Genomic DNA, 26,650 nt, shown 5'->3' with positions numbered 1-26,650 from the left:
TCAGACTCAATTGTTATATTGGAAATTAAATCCTAGGGAAAAGATGAACTTCAGTAACAATTCCTAAATAACAAAATTTCAACACAACAAAAGTTATAAATGTCTAGAGCTAAAATTAAACAGTCAAGCTGCTTCATAACAATGCCTTTGTTTGATATAGCTTAGCCTGTTGGAAACAGTTTGTTATACAATGATTAGTTGATTAAAGCTGTTATTCAAATTGTAACTGATATATCTTCCGCTAGTGAACATTGACAGTCCACGAGGATTAATAAGGATCACTATCCTGCCAAGGCACCTATATGCTGGTGTTTGCCTAGCGATCTAACATTTGTTTATAAAAAATAAACAGTTTTTATGATCACACAAACTATTACTTTTTTACAAAAATATAAAACCTAGTAAAATGTTTACTGCTTGATATTTTGATTATTGCTTTAGTAGTTTTTCAAATTGTTTTACCTAGACGTGGACACTTGAAGGACCAAAACTACATCCTTTATTGAAGACAAAAAATTATGAGACCTTTTCAAAGATAGAAATTCAAAATGTCTTATGAACAAGTTCATTACTGGAATATTAAGTAGATAGATGTATTCATTGTTAAAAACGTTACATGCAGTGGTAACATTTTACAAGGTTTTCATCACATCAATCCCACAAACGGATCACAGGTCTTGGTTTTATACTAAAATCAAAACGATTATATGCACTACCTCGAAACCTATTGCCCACAAACTTAACTAAGCAAGCTACCTTAACTTAAAAATAATGGTTTATAAATCGAATAATTAATGTATCAAAGAAAACCTATTTACAACTATTACAAAATAAGCTTATGGAATATAACAGCATTGACTATATGGCCTAAAGCTGCAAAAAGCGTGATTCAACATTGAAATTCTATCAGTTGATTATAACTGGAATAAATCAGCAAAAGATGACCCCGTGATGTGAAATAAATCTTAAATTCAATACCAAAAATGTATCAATCTTACCAACATTACACATACAATATAGGGTGAGTGCACCAGTGAATGACCGTGTTGTATAAAAAACATCATATAAAGGCTTAATGATTAAAAAAGAAAGTGTCAATCATCTTTTTGTAACACAAACAAAACTAAGTGTTTCAACCAGTTCATCTTCAAGCTTACCTTTATAGTGTATAGTGTCTCGTACAAACAACCAGAATTTGACTGTGTGACAAGTTTACGGTAATTTACTTGATAGTAAGTAACTTAAGCTTTAACGGTCATTCACTGTCGCTTTAACCGTAACAATCTAGTAATTCATATCTCGGGAAACAACGCATAAACCACACATATGACACACATAGTTCGGTGTGCACTCAGAAAGCACAAATTGACAGGATGTGGTGCTAGAATAAATCTAAATATCATTGGAAATTTGTTTAAGTCCAAATACACATTACAATGATGAATTACGAGTATCGGCGGAATGACTGCCACTTTTGAGGGCGATATTCCAGAAAAATCTTGCACATGTTAATCTATCACAATGAATAACGAGTCGGTGGATTGCTGCAGACTAAGACCTGGATGTGTCCATGGGGCTGGCAGGGGAGGGGGAAGTAGGGCCCTGAGGGGAGTAAGGGGAGGGGGGAATTGCTGGCTTGATAAACCGTTCAGAGGGCCGCTGTCCTGGCCTCAAGTGGTGGACCTGGTAAACACCAAATATTACAATAGCACTTTTTACATTTAGTAAATATTAAACAATACTTAATTGTATTCGTGTAAATAAACCCTTAGCTTTAAAGTGACACTCTTTACACACCTTTGTCTAATTAAAATTGCCACCCATGGGGACACCCAAATGAAATTAAGTCGGTTCCGAGTATATAATAGCCCCTACGGTAAATAACATTGAATTGATGGGTACGTTCAATTTAGATGCTGCAAGGAGCATTTACAGGGAAATTTGCTAAAATATTTTAGGTCTCTAACTAGGCTATAATTTTTAATGTTCCCTAAAAACCATTATACTAATATCCATTATACTATGGTTTATTTAAGAATGAAATTATATTGGCTACATAAATAACTTGAATCAATGGCAAGTGGTCTAGGTATAACATTGTAGGTGTTCTGGCAAAATGCCGCAAAAAGTGAGGACTATTTACAGACTGCTGTCACCACTGGCATCTCATTAATTATACCAAAAGTTTCCACTGAAGTAATGCTTTTCTTAACAATTTTAAAAAAGTAATGCTAACGTTAATGTAAGTTTTTTTGTGATTCATGCTCAACACCAAAAATCTAAATTGCATAAACAAAAAAAACTGACAGGACAATCTGTTCAAAATTTAAATGACAACCTCTCTTTTTTTAAATATATTTTATTTGGTTATTTGCACGAAAGAAAATACAGTATCATCAACAATAGCGATGGGCCTATGTTGGCGGATTAGTTAAATTAATGGCCTACTTTACAATAATTAAGGTTAGGAATGTACAAAGAGCAACAAGTACTAAGAGATGTTGAATGTACTGTGATTTTAAATAATTACAGGACCTTTTTGTATTAAGGGTTAACAATTTAAGTCACACTCTGCCTAAATGGTGAGGTAGAAAAAAATTATTAAACTGCTCTGCATAAATGATTTTTCAAAACTAATTTTATGTTGTTAATCAGCTGGGCATAATGCAGAAACCGATTACAAGCTAATTAATGACTTCCAGTATTTTTTTTCAAGCAACATCAATCAGCTTACAAACAATTTCTGCCGGGTTTTGGGGGCCCGAGTTCTGAGAGTTATATAAGCCTACTACACAACAATAACAATTCAGGAAAAAAGTAATGAGAAGTTAGTTTCCAAGTATCAGGTACATCTGTTTTTAAATACTTTTAAACTTATAATTTGAAGTAAATGCTTGAAAAAAACAATTAAAAGTTTTTAACGGCAACGCAAAGCAAGTAGAGTACTAACCCCATGAGGAGGAGCAGGAGGAGAGGTGTGGCTGATAGGCGGCACAGAATGAGTTGTGCCCAGACCACATGCGTAACACCTTGGTACTACGGGTGGAACACCCACAACAGCACCCAGACTGTCACGGGTACTAGGAACCGGACCACCCAGAGCAGACAGACCAGCTACAACAGACATTACCATCAAATTCCTCTCCATTTGGGAATTTAGGACAGATCAGCAAGATTGTTTCATAAATGAATAGAGCAGGTACTTAGCTCCAACTAGAATGACTAGGCTAGAAGATTAAGAGGGCGCAGGAGTCAGCCGCAGGCCTTACGCCGCTGCCACCACTTATAACATGGGGAAATTGCTTAAAACTGCGTTTTAAAAAGTACCTGTCACAAATCTAAATAACTTTCACTATAGAAACCGAGCACTTAGTGTCCTATCGGTAGTGGAAGGTTGATTTTTTTATTATCTGTCAATATTATCGGTCTATAATTTTTATTCAAGATCAATGTACCCATAAGAAACTCCGATATTTTTCGTAATCGCGGTAGGGGTTTATATTTTCCTGCGACTGTAATTTTTTTTGAAAACTATACCATTATAAAGATAATTTCATGGGGAAGGTCTCTATAGTCAAAAAATGGATGATAATTTATTCCAAACATGTTTAAATTCAGTTTTATGAATTCCCCTCATCAACTATTAGTAGGCGGAGAACGCTCTCGAAATAAATAGTGTCGTAGTAGTGCCGTGAAGGGCTGAAGGATAGCACCACCGTCGCTTACTGTCATGACGTCAAAATAGGCTCCATTGGTGGCCCTAAGAATATAATTTTGAACTTTCACAACATTATTCATTCGTGCGTGACCTACTGCTTTGAGGAGACGTGCTAATATTTTGTCTGTTATAATTATAGTTGCATTAAAAGCGTAGTAGTTTTTAATGATATTATAAATGTTTTATAAGTCTAGTGGTGTAAATAAATATTTTTGTAGTGTTTTGCCGTAGTTATCACCTTAAATAAATAGGCTAGTTGTTTTACTGTTCATCCAAGTGTTTTATTGTGTACAAATGGGAAAAGCGAGACTCACCCTATCAGCTCATCGCAAGAAAAGAAGATTAAACCCAGCACTAGTTCAGTACAATGAAAAGAGAAGGTAAGCTGTAATTTGTGAATTATTTATAGCCCTTACGGGATGCTGTGGATAACTAGTTTCTGGGTTTCAAGCCCATTTTAAAATCCTTTTTATTGCCAATCGTCAAACATAATCATTCATATAACATAAACATTTGCCGTCGTTAAATATACTTTATACATAAAATACACACATACAGTATAAACTTTTAATAATTTAAAAATTTTATGTATAACTATTTTTTACCACGGCAAGTGCTGAATGATTATGTATGGCCATTGACGAGAAACTGAATCAAAAGTGGGGTTGAAACCCAGAAACTACTCATCCATGACAAATTATTGAGTGAAAACAGGTCAGTAACCTTATTTTTATAATTTAATCAATCCTGAAGTGAAATTATGAACAATTAATTAAGTTAGTTAGTTTAGTGAAGTTTCACTATAGTGAGCCGAACACCACTGGACTGAAGCTGTTTTAGGACCATGTCCTCTCCAGTCGTCATGTACGTACACACAACATCGTTGTATCAACGCATGTCAGTGTGACTGAGATGAGGGCATAGGTGTTTTTTCGCGCGCTTTTCCATTATAGCTCTAGGCTCGACTAGGTCTAGGTCAACAACCTCACGGCTGTAAAGTCGCTTCACTGTCACAGTACGCCAAACAATAGACATCCACTTTCACCCCTACCCTTGACTTTTGTTTCCCAACGCGGATGGAACGGTACATGCACAAATTCCACGATCTTACACCATTCCATTTATCCGGGATTCAGGACATTTGTACAGCAAATGAATATAAATTTAATAAAAACTTAGAAAACGTTTAGACTACTCCCAAACTGAACATGACTTGAACAAAACATTTTACTTAATTCCGCATCCCAAATAATTGTGTACGCTATAAAATAATTACAGTACTGGTAATTCATTTCCTAATTAAATTCATTAAACAAACATACATTTGTTATTATAAAGAATAGATCTAACTACAAACTGTAATTGTTTTGCTTACATTTTTGCATCTCTAAATTATCACCCTGGTGCAACGCGGTCTGATAAACGCACCTCAAATGTCACGGGGATATCATGAATGAAATTATTTGCTAAATTGAACAAATCAAACAGGACAAGTGGAGATGGGGATTCATTAATTGCATAGTGTTATATAGTCAATGATTGCATTCATCAATGGGCATTCATCAAATGTTTTCTTGTGAAGAATAATTTAAATTGTATTATTGCTTGTACTATCAAGAATATACTTGTATGAAACTTTGTATGGTTTATTTGATAGATGTAGGGTGTGTGATGGAATTTTGTATTTACTTGAACAAATCACTAAAGAAATAAAATGTTAACTCAATTTGTGTTTGTTTTAGAAGGCAAGCAGAAGATGGAAATTCTACAGATCAGCAGCTTGAAGGGGGAAATCTGACTAATTGTATGCTTCAACAAGTAAGCTGTGTGGAGGATGAAGAGTGTGGGACAAGAATTAGTGGTAGAAGAATAGTGAATATTGGGGACCTTTTTACACAAATAAAACAGTTGGACAATCACAGCCCATTTGGCTGCAAATTCGCTGATGTTGATATAGTTTCGGAGAAGAGGGTCGGCATCAAAAGTGGATTCGGTGTCAAATGTAAAATGTGCTCTTACCAAAGTACTTTGTGGACTGAATTAAATAATGAAAAAATGATGGATGTGAACACTGGTGCTGTTTGTGGGACGGTTACAACTGGCGGTGGTCATGCTCAGGTAGAGGAGTTTTTAAGTGTCCTCGACATACCACCAATGTCACAAAAAACTTTTAAAAAGTATGAAGAGAAGGTGTCAGCGGGTTGGACAGCAACGGCGTTGTTGGAGATGGAAGCAGCGGCTGCAGAGGAGGCACGGCTGGCGCGAGAGGACGGCGACCTTGATAAGGACGGCATGCCGCTTATCACCGTGGTTGCTGACGGGGCTTGGTGCAAAAGATCGTACAGGACAAATTACTCCTCCTTGTCAGGCGTTGTAAGTAATCCAATATATATTGCTATTCATCTAACCTTTCACTTTTATCCTACAGCTATAGTACTATTTATTATGGGGTAGCGGATTTTTATCCCCCTGGAATTTTACCCCCTGGGCAAACGTGACGTCACAAACCAGGGGTAAAATAAATAAATAAAGATAGGCTACTAAATAATGAAATGTTTACAATTAATTAAAAACAGAAATAAGAAAATCAATCATTCAATTTCTAAAATGGGCTAGGGGTAAAATTCCGGGGGTAAAAATCCGGGGGTAAAAATCCGGCCCGTACATCTTCAGTGTCTAAACTCTAGTTATATGGACAGGGGGTAAAATTCCGGTTTTTACCGCTAATCTAATTAATCACGCTCTGACTATTTTCATTAGACTTCCAAATCCGTGGGGGTAAAATTCCGGCCGCGAACAACATTTTGGCCACTCTGGTTACTACGTCATAGGTTATAGTAGTACGTTTTCTGTGGTCATAGTGACGTCAGCTTTGACCAGGGGATAAAATTCCGGTGACCCTTTATTATTTTTGTATTCTTAAATAATTTGTTGGATTTTTGTGTGCAGCAAATCGACCCCTAAATATTTTATTTGTATAGGCATATTGATTATCAATTTAAGGCTCTTCTCCTCTAAATGTAGTTTGTGCGGGTTTGGATGATATCCCGTGAAAGCCCTTCGTTCGTAGGCTTTTAAAATTTCAGAGTTTCTGCTGAATTCTTTTGTCAATTGCCTGAACTTTTACAAGTTTACATTTGTTTACATCATAACAGATGTCCATGATAGAATATTTTGTTTAAATCTACACGAAAATAAGGTTATCGTTACAGTTTGTTATGTTTTAGTGAATTCAAGTAAAATATTGTTATGCTCTTATTTGTATAAAATGTAAAGAATAAAATAAATTACGTTTGATTTTGTGGTTGTACAGAGTAATAGTAAATTGTAAATTAATTGAAATATATATCACGAATGTAGAAGTCACGAAGTTTCACAGGCTGCTAGTAAAAGCCAAACAAAATTACATTAATACAAAATATTATTACGCGTTTTAACACGCTGTCGCGAACACCGTGCCGAGTTGAACTGGCATTGTTATTGATATTGTACTTAAAAGAAAAAAATACAAAAATGTGTTTTTATATGTGTTTCTAAAGTACAAGAAATTAGCATTCCATAACATGTTATTTTAATTAACTAAACCATTAAAAATGACCACTATTTCAACATATTTGTTCTTATTTTTTTCAGGCGGCAATCGTGGGTTTCAGAACCAGAAAAGTTATTTTCCTTGGTGTGAAGAACAAATATTGTACTACCTGTGCGCGGGCCGAAGGAAAGGGTGATGCAGCTCAACCACATACATGCTACAAAAACTGGGGGATAAAGCAAAGTTCGACCAGCATGGAGGCAGCGATTATCTGCGAGGGGTTCAAGAAAAGTGAAGAAATGCATCAAATACGGTATGCTAGATTAATCGCAGATGGCGACAGTAGTGTCTATAAAAGAATATTAGAGAGCCGACCATATAAACATTTTACGGTCGAAAAAGTAGAATGTAAAAACCATCTGCTTCGAAATATGTGTACCAGGATGAAGGCTGTTGCATGCTCCAAAACACAGAAGTCCTCTGTACTCCTTCGAAAAAAAATTGGGGATAGCATATTGCGATGCAGGGTGGCCGTAACAAAAGCTAAAGATTACCGGAAAACAGAAAACCGACTTATCAACGAGAAGATTGATTGTTTGAGGGAAGATATTCTCAATATTCCGAGCCACATCTTTGGCGAACACAAAAAGTGTAAGGAACGAGGATATTTCTGCGAACAAGACCCAACAACTGCTCCAGCAACAAACAACTTAGTACCACAGCTCACCTCTGTTGGACTATATTCAGCGATCTGTGAAGTGTTCAGAGATGTAAGTCGACATAGCCGGAGTTTGCTGATTGATGTCACGAGCAACTATGTTGAACACTTTAACTCCATTGTTGCGAAATTCGTTGGTGGAAAGCGAATTAATTTCGCCTTAAGCGGTTCGTATCAAGGTCGCTGTACAGCTGCTGTGGTACAGTACAACTCCGGCCAAGCCCACTACAAGTTTCACAAGGCGGTATATAAATCTAGTCCCGGTACTTTTGCTAAAAGCAATCAAATGAAAAGGAAAAGGAAAATGGACAAGAAGAGGAACAGCAAGAGATGCCGCAAGTCTTTATTCTCAAACAATATGAATGAAGAAATTGATTACGGACTAAACGCACAAAGGCCGGATATTGACGAGAAAACCATGGAAAGAGAATCAGAAGAGTTTCTGGCCAGTCTAAAAAAAAACAGATGAAGAACGTCACCGGATTGAGCGAGAAACAGTCCTTCAGTCTGACAGCAGCGAATGGCTTGAACTGCGGAGGAGCCTTCTTACGGCATCAAACTTTGGACGAGTGTGCAAAATGCGCCCAACCACTGGTTGCGAGTCGTTGGTCAAGCAAATACTTTACACAGTTGTCGATTGTGAAGCTATGCAATATGGCAGGACCAACGAAGAGACAGCGAGAGTAGTCCTAGAAAAGGAAATCGGGGAAAATGTGCAAAAGTGTGGAATTTTTATAGACAGTGAGTACCCTTTCCTTGGAGGAAGTCCTGATGGTCTGGTGAGTGATATTGCCACTGTGGAAATCAAGTGTCCATCATCAGCTAAAGACTTAACACCAGAGGACGCAATCAAGACAAGGAAATGTACTTTCTGGACACTTGAGAAAAATGGTGAAATAGGTGACATTAACCGGAACCATAATTTTTATTACCAAATACAGGGACAACTGAGAGTGACTAGGCGCCAATTTTGCTATTTCACATTATGGACACCAAAGGGGATAAAAATAGCCAAAGTTGACCGTGACGACGAGTTTTGGAAGGAAAAAATGTTTCCAAAATTGCAGCGATCTTACAAGGACTGCCTTCTTCCGGAAATCATCGACCCGCGACACAACAGGTCAATGCCGATCAGAAACCCCTCCTACATAGAAGAAGCAAAGGCCAAAGCAGACATGAAAAAGAAAAGTCTGTGCAAAACCCACAAGCCAGAAAATACGCCAATGCAGTAATGCACTTTGTTGCGGGATTGTTTGTATTTTGTTTTCTTTTGTACTAGGCATTCATTAGGGTTTTTTAATATCCATATCCCATGTAAATTTCCCTTGTTTTTGTTTTACACTATTTAAATCTCGTATCCCATGTAAAGTTTTATGTTTAGTTGGTATGTTTTGTTATTTTTGTAAATAGTCTGCATTTTATTATCAATTTCTGTTATAAATGTGTTTACTGTTAGGCTTGTAATTAAGACAATTATTATTTTATGCATTTTTTTAATATTTATTAGTGTTTCTTTTAATCGTGTTATATCTTTATTGAATTTTGAACCGTCCACAGGCTTCCCTTGTTTTTGTTTTACACTGTTTAAATCTCGTATCCCATGTAAAGTTTATGTTTAGTTGGTATGTTTTGTTATTTTTGTAAATAGTCTGCATTTTATTATCAATTTCTGTTATAAATGTGTTTACTGTTAGGCTTTTAATTAAGACAATTATTATTTTATGCAATTTTTTTTATATTTATTAGTGTTTGTTTTAATCGTGTTATATCTTTATTGAATTTTGAACCGTCCACAGGCTTATATCAGCGTGGTTTTTTTTCGGAATTATTACAATGCCAACCTTCCCTTCTCTTTGTTATGTCCGGTGTATATTTTACTCGATTATATTGTTATATAACATTTGTATTAATTATTAATATATTAATAAAACGATAATTAATACATTAATTATTAATCATATTTTGAAATTGTTTACCATAATGACCATATCAATATTCACGCTATTGTTTTAAGTATATTACTGTATTTAAGTATATTTTTTAGTATTTTAAATTTCCCTTGTATTTGTTTTATATTGTTTTTTTCTCGTATCCCATTTAAATTTCCCTTGTTTTTTTACACTATTTTTATCTCGTATCCCATGTAAAGTATATGTTTAGTTGGTATGTTTTGATATTTTTGTAAATAGTCTGCATTTGATTATCAATTTCTGTTACAATTGTGTTTACTGTTAGGATTTTAATTAAGACAATTATTATTTTATGCAATTTTTTTATATTTATTAGTGTTTGTTTTAATCGTGTTATATCTTTATTGAATTTTGAACCGTCCACAGGCTTATCTCAGCGTGGTTTCTTTTTCGAAATTATTACAATGCCAACCTTCCCTTCTCTTTGTTATGTCCGGTGTATATTTTACTCGATTATATTGTTATATAACATTTGTATGATTATTAATATATTAATAAAACGATAATTAATACATTAATTATTAATCATATTTTGAAATTGTTTACCATAATGACCATATCAATATTCATGCTATTGTTTTAATATTGATCTATTGTCATATATTACTTACTTCTTACTTTTATAATCGATGTGTAGGTCTACTTCTGGGTTTTGCCATTTAGGCCTATGTTTACTTAAGTAAATAAAACCATTTTTGTTTAAAAATTTATAAATCTGTTTAGTTTTTTCCCCTTTTATATTTCGATCTTTATGTAAAATTTATTTAAATAATGTCGCCGATTATACAATTAATATAAGACAGATACATAGGAGAAAGCTGGTCATGAAGTGCGGCGTTGAGGTCGATTTGCTTGGAAGGTGGGTACAGCCACGCTTGAGTCTTGAGTAGATAGGATGCCAAAACACAAACAATGTGGAAACCATTGGACCGTGCTAATAGTCGAACCCTTGGGTCTATTGTGTCTGCTCAGTTGGGGACACAGCCGTGGAGACGGCCCTGAGTGAGTCATACTTCTAACCCCGTTACAATTAGAAGACAGTCAGCTATTGGTCCTCATTAGTTCAACATCACAATGTCTGGTGTCGTAGGATGTTTGATAATTAAAATGATAAACGTTCTTGAAAATATAATTCTCAAAATAATATATTTGCCTAATTTAAAACTAATAGATTGCAAACAAGCTTAGAACAATTTATATAGATGATTGAAATAACAAACGATTCAAATCTCACTAAATTTTTTATGATGAATGTTTAAAAATGTCCCCATTTTCTTCGTACAGACTAATATGGTTTCTGGTTTACCTCATCTCTGGTCTTGTAATAGTTACGACGGTAATGAATAGAATTGTAAAAGTGAGTCGTTAAAATTTACTACAGTCCTTTTAATTTTCAAGGTTGCTATTTTTACTCGAAAAGCAACGTAATTAGAAATTTGTATTATATTATTCTTACGTATATTTACAGAATATGTTTCTATAGCTAATATAACATTCAAAGAATAGTTGTTATTCAATCTATAAATGTAAATCAATATGACTTAACGATTCTTAAAAAAAAGTGAATCGAGAATTTTTAGAGGAGTCTTTTCTCCACGTGGTTAGTGTATGACACGCGAGTATGAGGCAGTAGGACACAAAATATACAGTAATTAGTATTTACTGTACCGTACTACAATATTGGTGACCCGCTCCCGATGGTGGGTGGTGTTCTCCTATTAGCTTGAGGGTTTTTAGTCCTACTAGTGACCGCGGCGATGGTGGCGCTACCGTATTTTTGTATTTGAAGGCGCTGTGAAACGGTGATATTTTGGTTGACTCCGGCCGCCTCTTAAACATAGCCCTTATAAGTTTTATCAACACGCAATTTTATGATATAATTCTGTTCAGTCCATGTAAGTTACAGTTAATTGTTCATTTATTTATGGTCAATTAGGCCTAAAATCATAACAATATTTTAACATACAATAATTTATGAACTTTTCCTCCGATGTTACAACCATAAAATTTAGCTTCAAACTGTTAAATGGCTTTTAAAAAATATAAAAAATTTACCTGACACAGTGTACTAAAACGTAACCGACATGCACTAATCAAAATAAGCTTTAGATTTCACAAGAGGTTAGGTTTACTTCCACTACTCAAGTCAATGCTTAAAACGTACTAGTCACTGACAGTAAATCCTTCTGAGGAAACTCCCTTTTATCTGGACATCTTTTTAAGTTGGAAAATGTAGGTATAGATAAATTACTTGTCATGACTACTTCATCACATGACATTTTGGTGATTGGCCAGGTTTGAACCCAAGGCTCCATGACTCACCTCCCGGACTAAGTGGCCTGGACACACTGGGTGAAGGGTTGTATGGGATCGGACTGGAGACTGCTCTGGAGCGAACGGACGCTATCTCGTTGTAGTGCCTCTCTTCTTCCATTTCTAAGCTAGAATATAACAAACAGATGTTGAACATTTGAAACTTTAGGCAGCAAATTAATTTAATACAATTGAGGTTTTTTAGTGTAACGTTCCTTTATTACCTGTACCAGGCATAACAAATTTTACAATTACGGTGACATTTTAAAGCATATTCTAAAGCATACCATCACTTGCAGGTGATTAAAAAGGTAATTTTCTTGATGTTTTCAACTTTTGAATCTATCTTAAAAGTATTTTTGGTGGGTGAGGTATAGTTGTTATAAGTTGTCAACATTCCACTGGCATACATATTCTAATGCTTGTATACAAAAATAAGAATATAGACGGTATGCCATATATTGAAGATTTTTCTGTTTGTTGGTTTTTAAATGCTTATCTTATGTACACATTTACCTTTGTGAATAGTGTTGACCAACTAATAGATAAATAAAAGAAACAAGTAGATAACCGAACAATAGAACTGATATTTGCCTGATGAGCTGCAATCCCAAACATTCTGATACTCAGAGAAAGGTTAGAGGCAAAGTTTGTTCGGGATACAATTTTCTAAATAATTCTGTAGGCTATATCAAAATGATAAGAAATTTTTCCAAGTCCCTAGAATTTCTAAATAAGTAATGTTAATTTTTTGACAAGATTAAAGTTATAAAATAAAACAATAAGGATCTTTTTAACTCATGGCGTTAAAATAAAAGCCTACGCTTGATGCACAGTACCAAAATCGACAATAGCCTAGGTGCAGCATTGACTTTTGGACAGGTACTTCTGTAAAGTAGGCATCCCACCTATACAGACCAGCTTTAACAATTTTTAAAATTAAATTTACCTGTTCTCTCATAGATCTGGTTGCTGTGCTAAAATGTTATGACAAAAATGTTTGTCATAAAATAAGATACAGCTGACTCGCTGACTGTATGTTGTTCTTTCACTTTAGGTTGGTTAATCAGTTATTTACACCAGGGATGTGTTAGTGGCTAAATTCAAATAGGTTAGTTTTACTCTAAAATTGGCAACAACTTTAACAACCTACCTGCTCTCTGATTCAGACAAGTGCCGACACAACGCTTCTCTTCGCTCCACTTCCATCTGCAGCTTCCTCTGCAGTCGAAGGTTCTCTTCTTTGATGCATCTTTCCTCCTTGACAAATTTCTCCATTTTCTCCGTATCTGTAACAAGCAATATTTCTCAAATTAAATTATCACAATTGAAGATGATGTCTAATTTTTATATATACTATATATATATATATAGGCCCTATATCTATATATATAAAACATTCTGTAAGACCAAATTTTTACCAGAAAATTGTGGACGTCTGGTAAGTCGCAGAAAAGTGGGAGGGGTCTTGACCCCAGGGACTCGGGAAAAATAGCAGAATTCCCACAAAGTTACCAGAAAACGAGATATAACGTAAAATATCCACCATAAGAAATGCATGGGGACTGAAAAACGTCTGCATTCTATCAGCTGTTACTTATTTATTTGCAATGTTTACATTTATTCCGAAAGTCAATGTTGGTAAATAATGTTCCAAAATGAATTGTGTTTATTTTTTTTGTTTTCCGTTTTTATAATGAGTGAAGTAACTAGAACAGGGTAGGAGAAGACCTGCAAGACGTGGAAGAGTGTCCAGGAATTCAACAGACTTAAGAAATGCAAAAGAGAACGTCATGTAGGGCCTAACTGTGAAAGAAATCCAGAAGCTGTTTTACAACCTGTCTTTAGAAGAACGCTGGAAAATGAGTTGAGTGTTGTTTCTCACAATCTAGGTCCTCTTAAAGAACTTGCATGCATTGTGGCGCATTTCACTTCCCAGAGGAGGCCACAAATGGACATTTCAACGCATGTTGCCACAATGGACATGCCACAACCACAAGTCAATGATAAACTAAAAGAACTGTTTTTACATGATTCGAACTTCATAAAAAACATAAGGTAATACAACAGTGCAATGGGTTTTGCGTCGCTTTCCGCTACACAAAAAGAGATTCCGGGAAATGGGCCTTACTGTCTTAAAATTCAGGGGCAAATGCATCTAGATATATTTCTGACTTACTACCGCAAAATGGGGAGTTGCCTTCATAATAATTAATAATAATGTTAACCTTTACATTTGGTTCTCAAAATGGAAACTATAACAGAATTCGTAAGATTACAAAACAAATCTTCAATTTTAAACTAGAAAAGATGTGCAATGTTTGCCTATATGATTTCAGCTCTGATTCGTCGTTTTCCGGGCTCAGGCCAAACCGTGTGCACGTTTCCATTTGTTAATATGTTGTGTTATTGATTTAATCATTATTTTACAATTGTATTTCATTGTCACATCAGAAGCAACTAATATACAACTCCAACGGAAGGGAAACCAAGATATAAAACAAGAAACACTGTTAATTTTAAGTAACATAAAATTGATAATTTTAAAAACATATTTTGAATATTTGTCTTTTTATATATGGGTTTTTTATTGTAGTCTAAATTAGGGGCTATGGCCCCTACAGGCCACTAGTATATACTAGTCAATTTGACAGGTTTAGAATATTTAGGTACAGTACTAGGATAATGTTTTTGGAGGGAGGGAGTGAGCTGGTCTAGTGGTTAAAGCGCGGGACTTCGGTCCAAGAGGTCCCGGGTTCAAATCCCACCAAATCACCAATGGATTTGATCTAAGTAATAATGCCGCAACCCCTAGCTCTAGCCTGAAGTAATATGAAAAATATTCCCAGGCTCGTGCCTAGAGTCCTAGAAAAAAAAAAAAACTAGGATCATTTTTAAGAAGCCATGAAATGCAATCCAATTATGGGGCACATGCTACAAGGGGTTTTCAGCTTAACTTGAATTCAATTGTATTCTTAAATTTGGTTAATATTAAATATTTAGGCCTAAATGTAACTTGAGTCAATGCATCAAAGCAAAAAAATTAATAGCTCAATTGTAGAGGATTTTATTCTAGTGCTTCACAAGGATACGTTAACTCTGTTCAGCAGATTCCACACAATATATTTTCTCTTAATTCAAAGAGAATTGCTTTGTGCAACTTTTTGAAAAGAAATTTTTCAGATCTGTATAGCAAATTTGGTGTATAATGGGTTCGAAGGTATGTGGAATTTGAACTTATAAAATGTTTGGTCGAAGGCTACTATTAAATGTAATTGGCCAAACTCACGTTCTTGTTGAGCATTGGCTAGTTGGCTGCGCAGCCTCGTCACTTCCCCGCGAAGGTTCTGTATGTGAGCACTCAGATTGCTGGCTGCGTCTCCGTTGCTGATATCTCTGGGTGACGCAGGATCCGAGACTGGTTGGTCCAGTTTGATTTGTAAAAGCCTACAAGTCATACATATTTAGTTTTTACCACATTTCCCTAATATGTTTTAACTATACTAGCAAAGCTTTTTTAAAATGTTATTTAAATCTGTGGGAAAATCTAAGTTTGTAAAATTTTACAGTCAATAAAATATGTCAACTTTCAACATGTATTAAAAATATTCCCACCTAGGTGCATAAATACTTAAGTAACACGGCCTTAACGATACTATCAGGCTATTTACCATTTAACTTAAGATAAACATTGGATATGATAGTGCATTTTTGTTTAGCTTGTCAAGAGCATTAAGATACTGTGACATAGTGTAAGGAAGAAAGTACATTAAATCCAGAACATAACACTGGTGTGGCAACTGAAAAGGGGAACCAATATCAATATATGTTGTCTGGTTTTTGGAAATTGATATATTATATTACATCCAATATGTAAGATTGTAAATATAGGACTTTCACCATGTAGATTCTCACCTTTTCTCAGTTTCCAACTTATCCATACGTTTCCACAATTTGTTAACTAATGCTTCTTGTTCCTGTTCTAAAGTGTTTTCCAATTCCACCTATAATGCACAAAAAATTACAACGGATAGTTAATATTGGACTAATAATACATAAGAATAAAATAAATGCAGGCATCTCCCAAGGAAAAAACAAAAATATACTACAGTGAAACATCAAAAAATCATTTCAACTCAATTCTGTTATTGCTATGCTATGCTGTTATTAAATTAGGAAAAGAGTTTTTAAAACTGAACTGCCATAAAATAATCTAAAATTAAGATAGGCTACTGAAATAGAGCATTTACTAAATAAATTGAAAGACTGCAAAATTATACTACCTTCTCCCTCCTCAATTGTTCCAAATTTGTTTGTTTCGCTAACGTTTCTGCTTCTAACTTCTCGATTTTTCGCATCAATTTGTTAACGAGACATTCTTGTTCCTGCTCAAGCGTCTGTTCCAACCGACACTTCTCTTGTCGTAGCTGTCAAAAAACAAAGTTAACAGTTAATTTACATTTTATTACATAAACTACGACGGTTGAATATTAGCTTGTCGATGGTTAAAAACTGGAGCAGTCATACATAGTCTAGTCAGTAACAAAGCTACACAGATCATCTCTCCGTTACACTCGGACTTCATTCATACTTAGCTTAAAATACGCACCAAAGTGTGTGCTGTTATAAAGAACTAAACTGAGTTGAATTATTATCATCCTTTAGAAATACAGAAAATACTTTAGATTCAAATTGAAATTTATACCTATAGCCTCCTCCATTATATGGCCGCGGCATTGGTGTGTGGCAACGGCCTATTGCCATGGTAACAACACTAAAGAAACAAGTTAACACATTAGCTACCAACTATACTCAACCCTCAGTTACAGAGGAGTGTGACAGTTGGTAGGGAACGTGTTAACACATTAGCTACCAACTATACTCAACCCTCAGTTACAGAGGAGTGTGACAGTTGGTAGGTAACGTGTTCCAGGGTGTCTACTACATTCTGGATAAAAAATTCATGGACAATTCCCGTACATTTAAGGACCTTTGTTGGTGTGATTACAGAATAATATTCCTGATTTGTCAAACTGTATTAATCTTGTTCTTCGTGGTTGTTCCAGAGAGAAAAGTAAAATATAATAGACAAGAATTAAATTTCAAAATAGAAACTTATTGAAGTAAACAAACATATACTTTAGGTACAGCTTTTATAGTTTAACAGAAAAACGCAATCAATGTCTCCTGCAATAGCGACAAAATCCTAAATATCTCCATCGGTCACGGAAACATCATAACATAGCTTATCCGATGCAGGTGGATTAATTTGGCATTATTCGCCCTGGCACAACGTTAGGTCCTCGACTACTTTTGAAAAAAAAAAATCTTTAATGCATAATGAATATATTGTAACTCGGTTCTAGGTACAAATCGGTACCAGTAAGCACAGAGTAAGATTATTGTCTTTTCATCTGCAAAGTTAATATCGACACATAGCAATCATTACTTTATCTTAGGCTCAATTACATTTTCTTAGTATATTTTACAGCACTTTCAAAGAATCAAAATACCCAGGCCTAGGCCTAATTATTTAGGAGGGCCTATATAAACTGAGAAACAAACTATGAGGTTATACAGCAAAGTCACTACAATAAGATAATAAGATAAAAAGATAGTTAATAATAGTTAATAAGATTTAGATTGCTTAAAGCATACAACTCAATAAATAAATATGGGAAATAAAAAACATTGAAACCTGACTGCCAACAATGTACAAAGATACAGAAAATGCTATGACATCATTTGAAACCAAGTAGGCCTACGTAGTGATAAAAATGTAATGCAAACAATGATGCTTTTGGTTTTGTCAATTGAAAGATAAAATATCCATAAAAAAAGGGTTTAATTTAGTTATGTTTAAGATTATAGTTACATGTTTTATATGAAACCATAAACAGTTTTATGGCCCTAGGCAATGGCCAGCGGCAAATTGAAGTACAAGTAAGAAGTGAAATTTAACAACCATTATAAAACTATTATTTCCATGATAAAATATGTTTGGGATCTAATAATGATTACCCTAGTCATAAATAAATGTTGTAAAGGAATAAAAGTGATACAGCTTTTATGAGCTAAACTACTACTGAATCAACAGTTCTTGGAAGTACTTGATTTGACACTTGATTGTCGTGATAAAATATTAATGGGTTTGAGAATGCTGGGGTTTTTATTGCATATTTGGTTTTTATTAGGGTTTTTATTACTCTAGTAATAAATTATGAAAATGTAAACAAACATCTGATAAACCTTTTATGTGCTCCTAACCAACTAGCGATCGATAAAATTATGGCCCATTAAAAATTTAAGGACATAGTCTGGCATTTAAGGACAATTCCCGTACATTTCATGGCCAGTAAAAAATTAAGTACAATTCCCGGTTTTCCCGGATTTCCCGGTTGGTAGACACCCTGTAACACATTAGCTACCAACTATACTCAACCCTCAGTTGCAGAGGAGTGTGACAGTTGGTAGGGAACGTGTTAACACATTAGCTACCAACTATACTCAACCCTCAGTTGCAGAGGAGTGTGACAGTTGGTAGGGAACGTGTTAACACATTAGCTACCAACTATACTCAACCCTCAGTTGCAGAGGAGTGTGACAGTTGGTAGGGAACGTGTTAACACATTAGCTACCAACTATACTCAACCCTCAGTTGCAGAGGAGTGTGACAGTTGGTAGGGAACGTGTTAACACATTAGCTACCAACTATACTCAACCCTCAGTTGCAGAGGAGTGTGACAGTTGGTAGGGAACGTGTTAACACATTAGCTACCAACTATACTCAACCCTCAGTTGCAGAGGAGTGTGACAGTTGGTAGGGAACGTGTTAATAATCATTGTGCAGGCGATCTATTATGAAACAGGCCTAGTGCAACAGCACTCGGCAGGGGTGTGGGGTTGCCAATTTTGTCTCACCGCAGCCTTATATTAAAGAATGCTATGCTACACCACAAGAAGTAGAAGTAAAAAAACTGTTAATATACCATTTTCTAAAATACGTTCAAGTATTAACGTAGGCATACAATTGTATTCTGTACATATAAAAAAAAGGCCGAAATAACTTAAAAAGGGATTTACGTTTATTGCTTACCTGAGTCAGTTTACGAGACAAATCATTTGTAAGGCATTCTTCTTCCTGTTCATAGTGATGAGCTAGGGTTTCTTTCTCTTTCTTCAAAGCTTGAATTTTCTTCAATAGAGTATTGCTTATAAACTCTTCTTCTTGTTCAGCCTTGGCTTGCTATAATAGTATTGAGCAATTATAGGCCTATGTTAAAGTAGATATTGTCAAAGGAAAACTTAAATGAGTCAAGAGGAATTTCCAAACCAAAGCTTGGAACGCTGCTAAATACTGGGCAACCAAAGTTATCAGCAACAAGCAAGCACTCCCCTTCACAAACTAGAAATGAAGTCATCCTTCAACAGTGCACTGTAGGAGGTGCTTTATTATAAAATGACGTTTATAAGGACAAACCTATCTAGAATTTAAATTCAGTGCCAAGTTAAATTTTAGCAAATTCCCCTATTAAGAAGAAGCTATAATTACCGTAGGCGCCACAGAATGATCTACACCTGGGACCATTATCCTTTTCATTTTGATGTCCCCTGTGTTGAAGATCAATTCTAATATCCATGAAAATATTATTCCAATGTATTTGAATTTGGAACAGATGGTATTATTTCATATGTGATTTATGTTCAATAATATTAATATGTAGTGTTTGTTTCCAATGTTGTAAATAGTTGGTTCCTCCCATTTTGTGTAAGTAAATTAAAAATAATAATCCAAGTAGTTGTTTTGAAGTTTTTCAAAAATTGAGTTTTTCAAATGCTGGTACCGGTGCTTTTGTATTATAAGGAGGCCACTTATTTTACAGCGTACTGCTTGTTAGGTAAGGCTGGGTTATCATAAATATGTTTGTAGGCTTTTCCTCGTTTTGTTATGAATCGAAAAATACCAGATATCTATATCAAACGTAGGCAATTTATTTCCCTACGTGGAAATGTAATTGATTTGTTTCAAATAATCTTTTTAGATTAATTACGGGTGGAAATGCGGAAATTGGGGAAAATCGCCAAATTTGCGCTGTACATTTGAAACATAAAAATATAATCAGAAATAAGTTATACAATTTATATACAAAAGTTGTTATAGGTATTACTTAAGGGAGGCCTAACTATACATTTATTCAGAATAATGCCATATTGCACAAAGTTATGACTGTTTTTATGAATTTATATGAATTGAAATTTGAAAAGCAAAATTTGAGTTTTGTGGAAAACAAGAATTACTTTTTCAAAGTTGAATCTAATTTTTATGCTTTACTAAAATTTGATAAGTATTGCATGCATTTATAGAAAATGTATTTCTAAACAATAAAATATAGGCCTACATTAATATACAGAAATATAAACAAATAAAGGTTCCAGAAGCATTATTGCGACGTGAGACACACTTACGGATTGTAGGCTAGGTTAGGATTAGGCCTAGGCTATGGGCCTAACCTATAAACTGACAAAACAGCTGTTTTCAAAAAAATATTTTTCAGACTTCCTAACGTCGTATGACAAAGTTCTCTAAACAAAAATAAAGAACAACTCAAGTTCTTTCCAAAGGTACACACCACTTCATGTTTAGGCCAAAATTAAGACTTGTAGATTTTTTTCCAAGAAAACGTGTTTTACGAGATTTTGTTGATCGCGGCTCGAAAATGTCACGCGCGCAACATACTGTTCAAATTATAATAGCATTTATATTGATCTGTTTAGTGCTACGAGGTTCGTTTATATACATGAAAATAAAAGTTCAGAATCTCCTCTTTCCAACGGTATCAAAATTATTACGCTTCTGGATCATTTTCATTGCATAGGCCTAGTAAGCGTTTGAAAAAAAATGTCCTAACAAAATAAAAAAATGAAAAATAATAATGAAAAATGAAATAAATGAATAATAACACCAAAATAATAATAATATAATATAATAATAATAGTTAAATAATCTATATACTGTATATAAAGCTCAAATACCACTGACTCATTCATTCACTCACTTATCACGAAATCTCAGAAACCATAAGACCTAGGAACCTGAAACTTGGCAGGCATCTTCCTTTTGGGTAGTAGACACTCACTAAGAAAGGATTTTACCCTCCGACCTCTGGGCTCCGCCCCAGTGGCTCTGGAGTTTCCCATGTTAACCTTATGAGTACTCATATTTAAATAGAATTAATGAATCTTAACAGCTGTTTCAATTAAACAAGTTGGATCAATCTAAACGGGAAGGATTGGTGTATCTTCACAAAATACATTAGAGAAGCTTGGAAGTATAGATGGGATCTTATAAGCGAGTTTAATTTCTAAATTTTAGGTACGGTAAACAAACAAAAAAAAAACCTTGAAACTCGTTTATTTTTATCTGATTACGTTTAATTCTGTATTATGTTTTGTTATCTATTGAGTACTCTAATTGTGTTTTATTATTATTTTATTTATTGTATAAAAATGTTCATTTCTTTTGTGCTAAATGTTGTTTAAAGACTATTTTAGAAGGCAAAGATTGTGTCAACCAAACACACGGTTGTTATCAACCATTGTTTAAAAGTGTTATATTTTTGGATGTACATATTACCTTATTGTTTAATAAAGCACTTACTCATTTCATTTCATAAACAAGTTGGTTCTGTTCTATGATGTTCAATAGCATTAAAGTTACAAGGATTACCAACAGGGTGCAGCAGGAAGTGGTAAAGGAAATAGTAAAGGCGAGCAGTCTGGAGTGTGGGAACTGTTTATGACGATTAGATTCCTAATTTTCTATCTAATTGTCTATCTTCAATCCTAAAATGCTATGGGAAGGGAGGGAAACAGGTATGCGACCTAGGAAGTGATGAAGATAAGTAGTAAAGGCTTGCAGTCCGGAGTGTGGGAACTGTTTATGACGATTAGTTTAAGGTATCTGCAATCCAAAATTGTTATGGGAAGGAAGGAAAACAGGTCCGCGACGTAGGAAGTGGTAAAGGAAGTAGTCAAGGCGAGCTGTCCGGAGCAGAGGAACTGTTTATGACGATTAGATTAAGGTATCTGCAATCATTAAATGCTATGGGAAGGGAGGGAAACAGGTCCGCGACGTAGGAAGTGGTGAAGGAAGTAGTAAAGGCGTGCAGTCCGGAGTGTGGGAACTGTTTAAGACTATTAGATTAGGTATCTGCAATCTTAAAATGCTATGGGAAGGGAGGGTAACAGGTCAACAGAATAGCTGATAATATCGCCTTGTGGTAAAGTTGGGATTTAACAGATCTAGACCGAGGCCTACCGAGGCCTACTTAAACTTATGAATACAATAATTAGGCTAGTTAGCCTAACCATCCAACAAATACACCATAGTTTAAGTAGGCCTATGGACTCTCCACCGATTCATTATAATATAAACATAAACAACATAGACCTAGTTAGAAATAGCAGTGAACGCAACAAACTCTTAACTAATAAATTCTTAACCATCTTCCACATAAACATACAGAGAGGTTTCCAGGGAAAGATAGACAGACTGCACATAGAGCTGGACCATCACAAACCTGACATAATAATAGTATCAGAGCACGGACTCCGAGAAGAAGAATTAGCCCTCACAAACCTGGATGGATATAAATTAGGCCCTAATTTTTGTCGAACACAGCGCATGTGGGGTGGTATCGCCTTGTATCTAAGGACAGATTTCTCTACTACTGCAGAGGTACAACATCTCGACAACTCCTGTAAACCTGATGAACAAATCTTTGAGACAGTTGCCTTAAAACTTAAATATAAATTTCACAACCTTGTCTTAATTGGATGTAACTGGTCTCCAAACATTGGAACTGAAATGGTTTTCCTGGAAAAACTTAACAACCTACTCAGACTGCACTCGACAAGAGCTGACCAAATCGTAATTTTGGGTGATGCCAACTTTAATATCCTGAAGCCGGAAGAACCAGGAGTAAATATCTTAAAAACATTCTAGCTGAACATGGCTGCTACATTTACCACATTCCAGTGACAAGGAGAACACCGACCTCAACCTCAAGTATAGATGGATGCTACTCCAATATCCAAAAGCATGAATCGAGACTAAAGCGTATAACACGACAATATCTGATCACCACTATCTGGTCTGCAAAGTAAAAAACAAAAATAAACCACACCAAGCAACATATAAATACACCAGGAATTTCTCTAGGGTGAAATTGGCTGAACTAAGGGATCAACTGAAACAAGTTGATTGGGAACCAGTCTTCCAACCAACAACAGTGGAGGCTAAATACAACAACTTTATAGAAATCATTCGACTTAACATGGATCACGTAATGCCAAAAGAGCCTAAAAAAATCAACAATTCAAATAAACATGTCTTCTGGGACAGTGAGCTAATTAACCAAAAAAACACTTTATGTGCAGCGCAGGATCAATATCATCAAACAGGATCACTAGAGGACAAGTGCAAATTCCAAGAACTGAAGAAGAGGTATGATTTTGAGGTAAAAAGTAGAAGACAAAAGCACACCATAGATAGAATCACACAAGCCGAAAACAAAACAAGAAAATTGTGGAGGACAGTAAACAAGGAAAGAAGCAAATCATGTAACCAAACAAACCAGATTAGCCTAGTCAACAATAGTAAAACTATCACAGATCCATACCATGTCAGTAACATTTTTAACAAATTATTTGCTCAACAAAGTAACCAACAGCATACAGGCACAGGTGCACCACAAAAGGAAAGCAATACAGGCCTACCCCCGCTTTCAATGTTCCAAACCATCTCAGAACTCGAACTCGACAAACTCTGGAACAAAATAAAGTCCAACAACTCAGCTGGTTATGACGATCTGTCTGGGAAAATCCTCAAATTTTGCAAAACCGAACTTCTAAAACCAGTCCACCACATAAAAAATTCGTCCATACAGCAAGCCGTTGTCCCGAGTAAAATGAAAATTGCCAAAATTTACCCAGTATTTAAAAAGGGCGAAAGGTTGGACCCCAATAATTATAGGCCTATCTCAAACCTACCCACCATCTCCAAACTGCTTGAAAGGACAATCCATAATCAGCTAATAGCCTATTTGGAAGACAACAACCTACTTTCCCCTTGCCAACATGGGTTTAGGAAGGGATTTAGCACAAACACAGCAATAGCTAAGCTATGCAAGGACATAAATAGCATCTGGGAAGGTAAAAAAAGTGCAACAGGAATTTTTCTAGACCTGCAAAAGGCATTCGATAACTTAAGACTGGAATATTTTTATGAGCAAACTGCAACAATTAAACATTACAGACAAAGCCCAGCGTTGGATTGTAGACTACCTTACAGACAGACTCCAGTTTGTAGAAATTCAGCACCAGCAGAAAAACACTGTTTCAAGCATTAAGTCAAGTTTGAGGAAGACTACCAGAGGCGTTCCACAGGGCTCGATAGTCGGTCCACTGTTTTTCCTGATTTATATCAACAGCCTACCAGAATCATTCAACGGCAACATAAATTGTATATTGTTTGCAGATGACACAACCATAGTAGTACCCACCAACCATCATATTGACAATAGTAACCTAGTAAACTCAACAATTGACAGCGCAACCACTACGTGCAATTCTATGAAACTTAACATCAACAAAGCTAAGACTGTCCTCGTAAACTTTACTCCTAACAACAAAAACGAATCTGGTGGCAATTGGCATGACCTCAGCATACCCCTATCGCGCTCAACAAAGTTCCTCGGAATATATGTCGATCAACATCTCAGCTGGCAGGACCACGTTGACTACCTCTGTGGAAAACTATCTTCTGCACACCACGTTGTTCCAAGAATTAGAGCCATCGCCAATGAAACTACAGCATTAATAGCCTACCACTCCCTCTTTTGTTCACATTTGCGTTATGGGATTGCTGCATGGGGATCCACAGCGGACAGGAACATGGAACGCATCCTCACCATCCAAAAGAAGACCATAAGGACAATCTTTCAACTGCCAAATCATGAACACTGCAAGCCGATCTTCAGAGAACACAAAATCCTTACAGTTATATCCCTGTACCTGTTGGAATCCATCACACTTGCAAAACAATCGACACCTACCCTGAGATCAGAACAACACTCATACAACCTCCGCAACACACATAACATAGACCTGCCACAACATCGATTGCAGAAATTCAACAATAGTCCTCACTACTCTGGCTCTTACTTCTTCAATTTATTACCACCACAACTCAAAACCATCAAAAAACCTGTCACCTTCAATAGTAAACTAAAACAATACTTAACAGATAGGCCATACTACACAGTCTTCGAATTTATTGTGGAGCACACTTTCCAACACCTGAGACGTGAATAGGCCTACAAACCCATCATTCCCCTGAAGTTTGATCAGGAAGAAGTTTGACGATTCCCCGATCCCTGGATTGTGGAGAAGACACCGGATGGTAAATGGTAAATGGTAGCCTGCTTTACTTTGAGAGTTCTAGGTCTCTGATCTTGAAAACAATTGGGGTACACTTCCATATGTTGGCACAAACAACCGAATGATTAGTTAGGTAAGGTTAACCTAACCTAACTAACCAAACGATAAAGGGCCTATCGATTTAAACAATCGAATAATCAATATTACTCATTCGGTTGTTTGTGCGAACAGATATGGAACTGTAGGCCTACCCAACAATTGTACATACTTATACTAACAATCATACAATTAAATAGCTAAAACTTGGATCTAATTGATAAATCTAAACACTGATTTAAAGTTAATCTGGCCTAGGGCCTACTTACAATTATTACAGAGGCCTGACGAAGATTGCGATTTTGCTCCTCTAGAGCTTTTACTTTTAACTTATATGTTTCTACTTCAACTTTTAAAACTCTGTTCTGTTGCTGAAGGGACTCAATCCTCTTTTGTAGTTGTTCCCTAGTTACTGGGGAGGGTGGCATCATGATAGGCCCACCATCAATTGAACTGGAATCACTTTCACTTGCACTTCCAGGATCAGCCATCATATTTGCAATATATTGAAAAATTTTCTTTCAACTGAAAAATAAAAACAACACCAAATTAAACTAGTCTTTTAATTTTAATTTAAAATAGACTGAAAGAACATGAAGCCTGCATGCCATGTGTAAAGACAGTTTCAGTGTCCATAAAATTTGCACTCACATATTTTATGGTGTCCTATTCAAAACCAATTATCACGTTTTAAAATGATTACAGCACAGATCTTTTAAATTATTCGTTAAAGTTGAACTTTAAGGAAATAAGCTTAAGCTTACTTACTTTACTAAAACTAAGCTTTCCGATCCGGGTGTAAATTCCTCAGCTCAGCCTCAGACACAGACTCACAGACAGACAGACGTTCAGTTCAGTTCAGT

The 26,650-nt window shown here is 35.4% G+C and overlaps 1 protein-coding gene across 2 annotated transcripts; it reads right to left on the bottom strand.

Annotated features, from left to right (window-relative positions):
• On the bottom strand, positions 1-26,650 carry LOC128986541 (coiled-coil domain-containing protein 6). Of its 2 annotated transcripts, none has more exons than XM_054406955.1 (10): positions 26,556-26,650; positions 26,057-26,312; positions 19,348-19,497; positions 16,535-16,678; positions 16,167-16,255; positions 15,541-15,698; positions 13,405-13,540; positions 12,261-12,379; positions 2,951-3,114; positions 1-1,683 (listed from the first exon to the last, which is right to left on the bottom strand). In XM_054406955.1, the coding sequence occupies exons 2-10, from the start codon at positions 26,279-26,281 to the stop codon at positions 1,552-1,554; spliced, it is 1,317 nt and encodes a 438-aa protein (XP_054262930.1). In that variant the 5' UTR covers positions 26,282-26,312; positions 26,556-26,650; the 3' UTR covers positions 1-1,551. The 2 variants fall into 2 exon arrangements, with proteins under 2 accessions (XP_054262930.1, XP_054262928.1); XM_054406953.1 differs by lacking the exon at positions 26,556-26,650 and adding an exon at positions 26,439-26,536.

This window comes from Macrosteles quadrilineatus, unplaced genomic scaffold, assembly GCF_028750875.1.
Source record: "Macrosteles quadrilineatus isolate MER2022 unplaced genomic scaffold, UCM_ALF_1.0 Scaffold_2__2_contigs__length_208266976, whole genome shotgun sequence".
Classification (NCBI taxonomy): Eukaryota; Metazoa; Arthropoda; class Insecta; order Hemiptera; family Cicadellidae; genus Macrosteles; species Macrosteles quadrilineatus.
Note: the sequence above shows the minus strand (reverse complement) of the source record. Positions and strands in the feature narration are given on the sequence as shown.

Excerpts from the sequence above, each read along its gene's own strand:
- LOC128986541 (XM_054406955.1), bottom strand. The coding sequence starts at position 26,281 with ATGATGGCTGATCCTGGAAGTGCAAGTGAAAGTGATTCCAGTTCAATT. Across the intron at positions 16,256-16,534 it reads AACAATTGAGGAGGGAGAAG|GTGGAATTGGAAAACACTTT; the intron begins GTAGTATAATTT and ends TGTGCATTATAG. Across the intron at positions 13,541-15,540 it reads AGCCAATGCTCAACAAGAAC|ATACGGAGAAAATGGAGAAA; the intron begins GTGAGTTTGGCC and ends TGCTTGTTACAG.